The sequence below is a fragment of the Rhipicephalus sanguineus genome, chromosome 5, assembly GCF_013339695.2.
Source record: "Rhipicephalus sanguineus isolate Rsan-2018 chromosome 5, BIME_Rsan_1.4, whole genome shotgun sequence".
NCBI lineage: Eukaryota > Metazoa > Arthropoda > Arachnida > Ixodida > Ixodidae > Rhipicephalus > Rhipicephalus sanguineus.
In genome coordinates, this window is record NC_051180.1 from 179,861,723 (window position 1) to 179,874,287 (window position 12,565).

Consider the following 12,565-nt stretch of genomic DNA (forward strand, 5'->3'; position numbering starts at 1 on the left):
TTCCGACTTCTTGCCCAGCAAGTGTATAAAAATGCAGGCAGGATGAATTATTTTTATTAAAAGGCCAGCAGGTGACTAAAAAGGGCGTCGCCGGCCCGAAGACCTTTAATTTTGAAATATTTGGTCACTGCAGCGGCCACGAGCGCTGGGCTACCGATCAGCGCGCGCGCACCCGAGATGCCGTTGTAAGAGGACGGCGCAGTGAGAGCTCGTTTCCGCGTCCTCAGACCGATTGAGTTCGAAACAGCAAAACTCTCGGGTGACTTGAAACGCACGTGCACTGGAGCTTCGCTTCTATCCACCTCTGTTCGCATCTCAGCTAGGCGCTGATAACACGGCGGAGATGGAAGCAAGATGAAAACTCTAAAGGAGCTATTGCGCTCGCTTCAAGCACGCTGCTGCCACAGAAACTGCGCTGCGCCAGTTGCGATCAGTGGAAAGCATGAACGTGGCGCTCCAGTGGCAAAGCAAAATATGGATTGTCAAAGGAAAGAAAAGCAAAACTATCGGTAACCGGATGCGCTTGCCTATATTAGATGTCGGCAGCAGACGGCCTGAACTGGCCGCGCGTTCGGTGCGCTGTTCACACTTCATTCGGCGCGGATAGTTCTTGTGCTTTGCTCTTACTCTACTCCTCCTGTGCGTCTCATGACGAGAAAGTATAGCTCTGAATTAGTCTGTTGTGGAGACCTACCTTTTCGAAGCCCAAGAGCTTAAAGGAGTACTGGACACGAATTTTTAAAAATTCGTAATGTTGCTCTAAATTAAAAATACTGGTGTCGAGAAACTAAACGACTATTGTGGTGCCTGGGAATGCATCCTATATATTTTAAGTAGCGCCACCTTAAAAAGACAACTTTCGTTTCGATATCGAGGGGGTGGCTTCTCAGTGTCGTTTCATAGCAGTGTGACGTCACGGAGATACAGATATTTGCGACGTCCTAGCGGGAAATCCGTCATCTGCTCGTGGTGCAATAGACAACGATGAGTAAATTGTCGTCCAGTGACCCTGACAGTGATTTCTACGACTTAGGCTGCATGCAGGACGCAGAAGCCGCGAACTCGGAAGAACTGTCTTGACTTGTCGGGATAACGTCCTTGCAGTGTGGCTGGCTTGCAAATGCTCAGCGACGAAAACTTCAAAGTCAAATTAAAATATTTTTACGTGTTCCCGACTCCAGTGTGTGGACAGCGTGGACACTGTATTACCAACGAAGCAAAAAATGTCCCTTTTGCGATGTCTCAAATCGTGGTCAGTACTCCTTTAATTATTGCCAAAGAAGCCAAAATTTCGCAGAGTTACCGACCTAGACATAAATGCTTTGAAGGAACGTTTAGCGCCCGAAGATCAGTGAATGTCAGTGAGACGGACTACTTGTGCTACGCGTGCTTTTGCTACCACTGCAATGAAAGATCTTCACGGAACGCACAGTTTGACGATGACATTCTTATGCCCCCCTGAAAAAGAAATCGACGCAATTAACCAGATCGCTGCGACCTACCGGTGCACGTGCGTGTCAAATCACCCGAGAGTGTGTTGCTGTTTTGAACTCAATCGGTCTGAGAACGCGAAAACGAGCTCTCACTGCGCCGTCTCTTACAACGAGCATCTCGGGTGCGCGCGCGCCTGATCGGTAGCCCCGCGCTCGTGGCCGCTGCAGTGACCAAATATTTTCAAAATTAAGGTCTTCAGGGCCGGCGGACGCCTTTTTAGGTACCTTGCTGGCCTTTTAATAAAAGAAATTCAATCCTGCCTGCTTTTATACACTTGCTGGGCAAGAAGTCGGAATTGCCCATCCTTGCCTAAGGGTCTCAATGGAGGCAACCGTAACTATTAGTGCAACGACATTATGCACATGTTTTACTGATTGTGAAAGCTGATGTGGAGGAGAATAAGTGGACAAAGTTTACGAAATTTAAAAAATGGGGTTTTTTTTTAGTTGTCGTCAGAAATTTTCATTGTTCGGTGTTTTCTTGAACTTAGCCCGATCATATCTCTTTTACTGAAAAGTTATATAAATTCAAGATTTGACACTTTGGTAGATAAGCATGTGAAGAACGTAATGCGGAATTTTGTAGCTCTGCTACAAGGCTTTTTTGAGATAAAGACCTTCAAAGTAAGAAATTTTGCCAATTGGGCCATCTTTGAGGTTTTTTATAAAAACATCTGCACTACGCATAAAAACTAAAAATACCTCAGCCGAAGCAAAAACATGCATATCTATTTAGGTAAATAAATTTCAGCTACCTACTTAAATATATTTTGTGCAATTCATAACGAAAGTTGGCCAAACAGCAGAGCGGATGAGCGCTCCACTCCACCTCTTCGTCATTATTGATTTCCTGTGGTTCGAAAAAATTTTTGGCGGCAAAACAAATTGCGGATCTCTTCTTTCCACTCATCAGGCAATAATATATAAATTTGAAATAAATTTGATGAGGTCGATCAGCCATCGTTTGTTCGATCTTACGTGGAATCACCCAACATCACTAAATTGGCCGCTGCCGCTTACAGGAATGAAGTAGGCCCTATGGCTTTGTTTTTGCGTTTTATCGCATTGTAGCGGGCAAGAACTTAAAGTGATAGTTAGAAAGAGTTAGTAACGTGCCGTGAGCATAAGTAAATGTGGTATCACGTGCCACAAAGAAAACGACTGCCTTCGAAGGCCTATTTAAGGCATACAGCCTAAAAGGGGCAGCTACAGTGCCTTTACGTTTTACATAGCGAGTCACCACCACCTCATATGACATTGGACACTGCAGCACACATTACGATACTTTTGCTGCACATGTTGAATTTTTCAGCATAGAAAAATCTGACTTCCACCAGAGGTTTATTTCAGAAAGCACGCACATTAGTTGCGACAGAAATGCGAATATGTACAAGCAAAACAGGAAATACACAAGTACTGCGCAAAAAAAGAAGGAAACGTCATAACGAAGGTGAACCGTGGTATAGCAGACAACACCACAAATAGATAATCTAGCTTCTTAGTGGTGATTACAACTGCCAGCTAATGCAGGTGTAATCAAGACAAGCCATTTCGGCTGCTGCCTGCTAGATAACGGTTCACTTCTGTCATCAGGTTTTCTTGTTTTTTTTTTTTCGCATTGCTAGCGTTTTTCTATCTTTTGTGTCATTACTTTAGCGCGTGAATTCCCCCCCCCCCAAAAAAAAAGAAAGAAAAAGAAAACTGAGTTGGAAGCTAGCGCCAGTTCGTGTAATGTCATCTCTCTTCGTGCGCTAGTTTCTTTTTACAAGCTTTAAATTTCTTGTGCAATGAAGTACCAACTAAAAAATGAAGTACGGTAAAATGAAATAAGCACGCGCAGCGCAGGCTGGGTTGGAGATCATTGCGGGAGGCGTTCGCCTTGCAGTAGACATAATATAAGCTTTAATAGTGATGATAGCGATTAAGATGATGATGATACTGAGCCTTAATAGAAAAAATGATGGCTGATCCCTCAGTCATAGGAATCGGTATAGCACGAAAGTGAAACGTGTCGCCACAGAAGTAGTTTCTTGTTATAGTGCATTAGTATATGAGAGCTCGTACAATGTCTACTCTTCTTTGGCAGATATAGCACCGCTTGATGTAGACGCATCTCACTCAGGTTGACGCCTAGTGGCATATCTCCGTACCGACGACTAACGCCCATGATCATGATTTAACCCTTGCGTTAGCTGAAGTTCTTAACATATACGTGGACATCGCATATGGTGAATCCCGCGCAAAGATGCCACCAACAAGCACATAATAAGCACTGATACTCGATACTATTCACTCCTTCAAAGCGTCGTGAAATGCGAAGAGAAACGCTACGCACGTCGAGTCTTCCCTCTAGCCTAGCCGTTACTTCTCACAGGGCGAGCGCGGAACGCGGTGCGACAGTCAGGCGAGCTTCGGAGAGCCATTTTTTGATATGGATGGATGCTATGAGCGAGATTGGGCTAAAGCCGCCTCCTCACGGTGTGTTAAACGTTGACGAAATTAAACTTGTATTGGAAACGCGCCGAATGGGACGTTCGTAGCAACGGCACGTTTATTTTTCAAGCCTGGTGGCACAGCTGTCACCGCTCATAGCATCCATCCATCAATATAAGAGCACTCTTAGAGGAAAGCGTGCAAGATAAAAGGCGCGTTCACGTAGCCTCCGTAATGTGTGTGGCAGTAGCTCAGTGGGCTAAACGCCCGCCAGAAATCGTCGCGAACCGAGAGGTCATGGGTTCAACTCCCATCAACAAAACTTTTTCTTAGTTTTTTTTTCTTTGCCATCTGATGGCGTTCATTTTGCTGCCGTACTTCGTTGACGGAAATACGTCACGAAAGTTTTGGTGAGCCCCGGCATAAAACACCTTCGTGTTAAAGTCGTTTCAGGCTAAGGGGTTAAGTAGCGTGTCACAGCGTTTTTGCACGACTGCGTGAGAATGCGTTCGCAGTACTAAGTGCTAATCGAAGAACATACGCAATCCGTAATTGCATTTGGGTAGTTTTAGAGCAATCGTCAGCGGTGTCTTCTGGCTTGACAGTATCTTCAAAATCGTGCACACGGCGATACCTCCTTTCTGCCATCGCGAATGATGTAATATTTCAAAGATTTGGATGGTATGTGGCTCGTCCCTGAACACGGCACTGTTCCCCCTATCATATTATAAGGACATCGAGGTTAGAATTCCATTACCCCAATCGGCTCAAAGTCATAATACCGTGGGCCTCAGAAAGAAGGAAATGCCAGGAGTAGCCTCAACTGTTGCACAAAACGGAACCTGAGTCCTCTTTATTGCATTTTAAAAGCCTACCTTCGCTTATCGTCGCGTACCCACCTGTGAAGGTGTCGTCAGGTTGGAAGGTCGCCTTCTCTTGCACCAGCCGATACGGAGAGTCGCTACCGTTGAGCTGCTTGGCTCCGTCGTGGTAAGGCATCAAGTCATCACACGTGCCTTCAGGAGCTCCGTTAGGCAAAGCCAGAGCCCTATCGATGACCGATGTTAGCAAGAAGACTGCTACGGTCCATAGTACAACTGGCCGGTGCATGGTTGTTTGCGTTCAAAGACCTGCAAGTACAATGTGTCTTCTAAACTGTGTGCTGTACATTTGCATGTTCGTTTAACAAGAGAAAAGATGTTCGCAGAACTCTTGTCATAACTTCAAGAAAAAAATAATGCACCCATTGCGGAGTGCCGTATTCAGCCTGATTAAACGGTGTCCCCGGAGAGATTAAACACTGGGAATACACGGTACGTGCCTGAACACAAACGTAAACGTATACCAATCGCGACCGCCTAAAATATTATTTGTTTCACTCCGTCAAACTTGCCCCCCGTTAGTACTGCAATAGTCATTCTTCATATGTAACATAGATATTGCACATATTGAACCACTGAACGGTACCGCTTACTTATGCCCCTTACCGTCCAGATATTCTAAGTTGAGACAGAACGACCACTTTTGCTATATCGATTAAAACAGCGTTCTTTCACTTTAGTACTCAATGATAAATGACAAACACACACCGACAGTTTGAAGTGCACGACGTTTTCAAAACAACCGACTACACAGCCCCAACCCTCGGGTGTACCTCTGTATCCTACAAGATGCCACCATTTTCTGTTGGCTATGAATAGGAGGACCACCTGCACATAGCGCATTCCATGTCAAAATGCTGACAGAGCCACCGGTGTAGTGACTATGGCATTGAGAAAATATTTAGGCTTTCCTCTTTTTGCGACTGCGAGTAATACAGTGCCCGCACTAAATGTTCACAACTGTAACGCAAACCATTGCCAGTTGAATATGCATTAGCATGATTACCATCTAACGCTCGAAGCGGGGAGCTACGCGTGTATTATTGCAGCTCTTACGAACAATAGACCTGTATTATCGTACTATTGCAAAATTCTACACGACCGGCAACTATACACCAGTGATCGCGTGTGCTCTGCTACAGACTACCTCTCTAATTTCTTGTTATTTATCCTCGTTCTCTTCTTCATATTCGCCCTCCCTTATGCAAAGGAATTTCTGTGCTGTTCAGCTTCTGTATTTGTGCTCCCTTACACTCGGCTCTCGATTTACATCACTCAAGTGAAAAAAAAAAACACCCTGTACAAGAACGCACGTTGTTACTGGTGATTTTTTGAGCCATTTCTACCAATGTGAGTCATATGTCGTCTTGTCGGCACCAAGTGTCACCAAGGCGCCACCGGCTTGTATAAGACAGCAAATGAAAAAAAAGCAACTTTTACAAATAAAAAATGTGCTTGATTATGCGTTCTTCCCGTTCTGCGCATTGCCTTTTATACGGCGTTGTGTAGTCAGAGTCACAGGCGTGACAAAATCGTTTTCTTTTTCTAATCGGCGTCCTTATACGTTTCGATTTTCCTGGCTAACTGTTAGCATTCAAGATGTTTTAGAAGTTGCATTGATAGAAGAAATGTTTTCGCTGAGCATCTTACTACAGGCCACACTAAAGCAGTCGCGACTTATCGGGGAAACTGCAACACCTCATTCGTCAACGAACCATCACTACCTTTGGTCAGCAAACACTACAATGCTGTACGAAAACAAGAGCGTGCAGCATGCATTGAAAGAATACGCTTCAAGCGCGCGAGAAGGTCAAACGCGGGTATGTATTCTTTCGGCAATTGTAATGAGCTTTAGCGGCTTAGCGCAGCTCAGAAGATGAAAATCAAGTAGCGACATTTGCACTTCATGGTGAATCGCGAAATATCTCACGAAGCGCACCGCATGCGGCAACAATGGAGGCGCCGTGTGCTGAACGATACATTGTAGCACCAGCGTCCTTTACTGTGCGTCTGAGAGACACCTCGCGAAGTTTTTTTTTCATGGCCCGGCATATAGTGATAGGGTCGCAGTGGCCGTGCCGCTAACAGGGGAAGTACAGACTGACCTTTCAAGTTTCTGAGAATGTTCGTCGTCTTGGTTTCGGGTTAGGTGCCTTCATTGCGTTTTGAGAGACCCTTTCTGTGTATTTTATTCTTTAGCGTTTGATCGCCTCTGAAAAAGCCTGTTGCACCCGCTTCGCTCTTTCCTGGAATGGAACAGAGGCGGTGCTTAACTTTGTCCTCTTTGGAGGCGGAGATTAGGACGAGTGCTTGATTGGACTGCCATGGAATCAACGGTTTTCTGCAACAGCGCTACGCGGAGAATACAAATGCCTAGTGTCAGAACGCTCGAGGGAGACGCCAACAAACCTACGTAAGCTGCAGCTCTTATTACCAGCTCTAGTCGTCGACCTATAGTTCTCCCTAAAGTCTTGTGGGTTACTGTCCTGAAGGCGAATCCGAAACATTATAGCACGAATACGCCTTCTGTACAATACACGTTGTGGTGCCGTTCATCCGATAAAACAAGAGAGAGAGAGAGAATAAGAATAAAAGAAAGGCGGGGAGGTTAACCAGGGCTGAGCCCGGTAGGCTACCCTGCACTGGGGGAGGGGGGAGGGGGAAGGAAAGATAGAGAGGAGGAGAGAAAAGTCACTCTTTCAGCCGGCGTAAGAGTTCTGCGTTTGAGATCACAAACGGCGAATCAGTCCGGTGTCCTTAAGAAAACGCAACAGCGCTTTCGTTGCCTTTCGGAACTGTGATGGGCAGCCCCATGGTCCCAATATTTTCGCGACAGTGAAAGCGCTTCCGTCCATTTGATTTAGTGCAGTGCTGAGGTGAAGCCTCTCGGTTGCGTATGTCGGGCAGTAACACAGAAGGTGCTCAATCGTTTCCTCAACGGCACAGTCGTTGCACTCGGCGTTGTCGGCCATCTCTATCTTAAATGAGTAGGCGTTGGTGAACGCTACACCCAGACGCAGACGGCACAACACTGTATCTTCTTCCCGGGAAAGACCAGGTAGTAGCCGCAGTCGTAGAGATGGGTCGAGAGAATACAGTCGATGGTGTGTGAACTGTGATGTTTGCCACTTTTGCAGTGTCATGTTCTGCGCCAGCTTATTTAGGTATCGAGCCGCATCAATCCTAGATAACGGTATAGAAACAAGGTTCGTCTCTACATGTGCTTTTCTGGCAGCTTCATCGGCGAGGTCGTTGCCGGAGATACCGCAATGACTTGGTATCCACTGAAACACAACGTTGTGTCCTCTTTCAGTCGCATAGTGCAGCATCTCTCGTATCTCCCACACAAGTTGTCCGTACGATCCGCGACGAAGTGCCGACGAAAGACATTGTAGAGCCGCCTTTGAGTCGCAGAATACTGCCCATCGCTCAGCCGGTTGTTGCTTGATATAATCGACGGCACCTCGCAGGGCAACAAGCTCCGAACCAGTCGATGTGCTCACGTGACAAAGTTTGTAAGCGATGTTGATGTGTCGTGATGGGATGACGGTGGCGCCGGTGGAGCTGGTCTGGGTGGTAGAGCCATCCGTGAATACGTGAATTCTGTCAACATAAAAAGTATGCAAACAGTCCAGAGCTGCTTGTTTCAAGGCCAAGGTAGAAATATCTTTCTTGTTTCTAATTCCTGGGACGGAAAGGCGCACTTCGGGTTGACGTAAGCACCACAAGGCGGATGGCGAACGCGCCGAGGGTGTGAAACCCGATGGTAGCAAAGTGCGGTGAGAGCTGACGACGTTGGAGAACGACGCCTGTGGTCGTTGTTCTGGCAGGTACGGCAGATGGTTCGACACCATCCGTGAGATATGTCGAACATGCGCTCTCAGAGCGTCGGTTGTGACGTACGTCGTAACCGGATGGTCCAGAGCCAATATAACTGTTCCGGCAGTTGAGGTGCTTCGTGGTAGACCGAGGCAAACACGTAGTGCCTGTGCTTGCACGCTCTGAAGTACTCGCATATTCGACACGCAAGTTTTAGAAAGCAGAGGAGAGCTATAGCGCAGTAGTCCAATAAAAGGTGCTTGACATAGCTGTAGCATGGAACTCAGTGACAGACCCCATCTTTTTCCGGCGATGAATTTCAGGACGTGGACAATAGATACGAGTTTCGCTTTCAAGTACGAGACGTGAGGGCTCCAGGAGAGGTCTCGGTCAACAATGACACCCAAAAAACGACGACTTCGCTTGTAGGAGATAGACTGGCCATTAATGCATATTGGGTAACTGGTCATCGCTTTTCGCGTGAAGGCCACCAGCGCACATTTCTCTGTTGAGATTGTTAAGCCTTGCGTGCGAAGGTAGTCAGATGCTTGTGACGCTGCCCTCTGTAGCCTTGCACGAACCTGCAGGCGTGTCACTGCTGATGCCCAGACGCAGATGTCATCAGCGTACAGCGAAACACTGACTGTTTCCGGGAGCGCCTCAGCCAGGCCAAGCAGAGCAAGGTTGAATAGCACCGGGCTTAAAACACCGCCTTGTGGGACGCCACGGCACGTGTAATGGTCGGAGGTCGGGCATCTTCAGTATCTACAAAAAAGGACCTTCGTGTCAGGTAACTTCGGATCCAACGAAATATTCGCCCTCCAAGTTCAATTAACAGAAGCGTGTCTAATATAGCTTGATGGGAAACGTTGTCATAAGCACCTTTCACATCAAGAAAGAGCGCAACTGCTATTCGTTTCCTGCATTTCTGCTGCTCTACTGATGACACCAGATCGATGACGTTGTCAATCGATGAACGGCCTCGTCGAAATCCCGCCATGGAGTCGGGGTAAGCGTCGTGCCGTTCAAGGAACCATTCCAGGCGCGTGAGAATCATGCGCTCCATGAGTTTCCCAACACAACTGGCGAGAGCTATAGGCCGGTAAGATGTCAGCACCAGAGGTGATTTTCCTGCTTTGAGCAGTGGCACCAGACGGCTGCGTTTCCATTCTTGAGGTACGACGCCATCTTCCCATGACCGATTAAATAAGTTTAACAGTTGTCGTCTTGCTGCTTGGCCTAAGTGACGCAGAGCACTATACGTTATTCCATCGGGCCCTGGTGAAGAGGAACGCCTACAGAGTGTCATGGCAGCTTCTAGCTCTTCCATAGAGAATGGAGCATCCATGCCTACATCCCGTGGACCTGGGATATCGCATAAAAGCATTCCGACCTATGTGAGAATTGATGGCCTAGGGGCTTCGCCCTCGTTGGTCTCTCGAAATATTGACTGGGCGCTTTATGAAGACCAAGTGGAGGACGCATGCAAGAATCACTGCCTGCGCAGATTAGAAGTAATTGCGGACGCAATGCAAGATTGTACGCGCAGCTTCACGCATTCACGGAAGCGTACCGAAGCTGACATCGAATTAGAAAGGCTTCGTGCGTTACGTAGACGTGCTGAAAGAAGGTACAGGCGTACCAAGTCAATTCTTGATCTTAGAGTAGCAAGGCGTATGCAAAAAAAGATACAGCGCAGAATAGACAAGCTACAGGATCAAAGATGGAAAAGCTTTTGCGAGTCATTAGACCCACGCAAGCCACTGTCTCGTGTATGGAGAACTCTACAGGGTCTTCGCTAATGTGCCCAGCAACGTCATCCTTTCAAGGCCCTTGCACTCTGTCAAAACCGCCGTGAGATCGAAGTTGCAGAGGATTTTTGTACGAACATCACCGGTGGTACAGTCCTATTCACCGATAAAACAAAATAGCTTCATCAGTAACAATCACAAGTGGATTTGCAGCGTCTCTACACATCCCTAGTAGAGACTATAGGATATATCTACCTTGTCTTGCCATCTCTACTGCAGAGACCCTGCAAATAAGCTCGCCTGGTATCACACAAGGCCCCAGTGACACTTCACAATGGCGGTGCCTCTATCTCTACCAAGCTGCAAAAACTGCGCCATTTGACTAGAAATTGAAAAGGGAAGTCACAGACAGCAATTCCATACAAAGGGCATGATTAAATCGGATCAATAAGAAAAAAGCATGCATTGTTAGACACATCTGCAATAGTCACTGTTGAATTAACGGGGACACATGCACGACAACGACGGTGAAGTAAAAAGGAAGTTATAAAACACAGTAAATATTACAGCAACGAGTGAGAATAAATAGCGACGACAACGGGAAAAACAATGAAACTGCCACTTCCGAGTGTTTTGCCCATTCTCATTGAATTACCCCCAGCACACCGCTTCAGTTTTACATGAGCTACAACCTATGACGAAGAATATTGATCTGCCTGCTTCAGAGTCTCTAAACGTGTTGGGCAAAGATATGCGGAATTGTTATACTGCATAATTACAAATATTTAAAGTTTGTGCTTTATTTCGCAGCATCAATGGCACACGCAGCACGCAAATAAGCAATAATAAGAAAGGACTTCAGATCTTGCAGTCATGACACAAGGGAAATCCAAGGCGCTGATAATACCTCGGGTGGCCATGAGAGTCCGCCTGCTCATGGCAAACGTGTCCAACTTATCTCCAACTATAAGGCTACCGGTAGGCGACGCTGGTGTGTCCGTAGTAGTGATGCAGAACTATCGGTAAATTGACTATTGATAGTATCGATAGTTTCTTTGAAACTATCGATAGTGCAGACAAACTATCGATAGTACTACTATCGACAAACTATCGATAGTGCACTCGGTAGTACCTTGGTAAATATTACTAGCGATATTACTGCCACGCGTGTTTATTGCTTTGTTTTGATGTAATCGGCTTTCACCCACGAAAACTGTTAGGAACGTTTGACGCAGACCGCGCCGTAATGTTTGAGAATCTTCACGATTGTTTGAGATCAGTGTGTTAAGGTTACCCGCCGGACGCGAATAGTCAAGATTATTCGAGAGCTTACGCGAGCACCAGCGGTAACGCTGTAAGGTTCGATGACTGATGTACAAAAGATGACGCTTTCCACCGATGATCTCGACGATCGAACAGGCGTCGGCTCGACGGCCGACGACTCTTCTCGCCGCTCTCAGTGCGCAGCCTGTATCGCTTGTATTTTGAGTTTTGATCTCCTGGTCACAAGATCGCCCAAATAAAGAGCTCCATATTTCCAAGTCTTGTTGCAGCATTCTTCACCGTCACAACCACGTCACAGTGGTGAGATAGTGGTGAGAATAAGGATGCTGTTACGGGTCGGCCATATTGCCAAAATATTTGTGATAGCCTACTATCAGCTTCGCTTAATTTATGAGCAATTCTTGGCAAAAGAAATAAATTATTTCCGCAGTGAAAATGGCGGAATATGTCCATCAATAAATCAATAAATTCACATCCAAAAGCAACCAGTTACATCTTACAATTACCAAACTTAGTTCATGATATTTCTTGTATTTTGAAATCATAAAGAGCAATATAACTTTGAAGCTGCGCAGCTCCACTACATGTAACGCCTTCCTTTCCGCTACAACTGAATAGTTTGACTTTATGATCATGTGTAAGCAAAGCACTCAGGTGAAGAACACAAGTATGCCAACTTTCTTGCCCTTTAGCCTGCTCCTCCGGCTCCCCTATGTACCGCGCGCGCGGGGAATGAAGTTTATTCTGCAATGAGTTCGTGCTGTTGGTTTTATACTATCGATAGTACCATCGAATTTTTTACTATCGATAGCGCCATCGATAGTATTCTTTACTATCGATAGTACGATAGTGACTCAGCTATCGATAGTATCGATAGTGCCATCGATAGTTCTGCATCACTAGT

General features: G+C 46.3%; 1 protein-coding gene across 1 annotated transcript in view; it reads right to left on the bottom strand.

Annotated features, from left to right (window-relative positions):
• Nucleotides 1-12,565, bottom strand: part of LOC119394477 (putative defense protein 2) — a 46,295-nt gene that overhangs the window by 17,352 nt on the left and 16,378 nt on the right. Inside the window, exon 2 of the mRNA XM_037661776.2 lies at nt 4,826-5,056. Within this exon, the coding sequence (XP_037517704.2) occupies nt 4,826-5,036 (211 nt within the window). The 5' untranslated portion in view covers nt 5,037-5,056. The remainder of the gene's footprint in view (nt 1-4,825; nt 5,057-12,565) is intronic.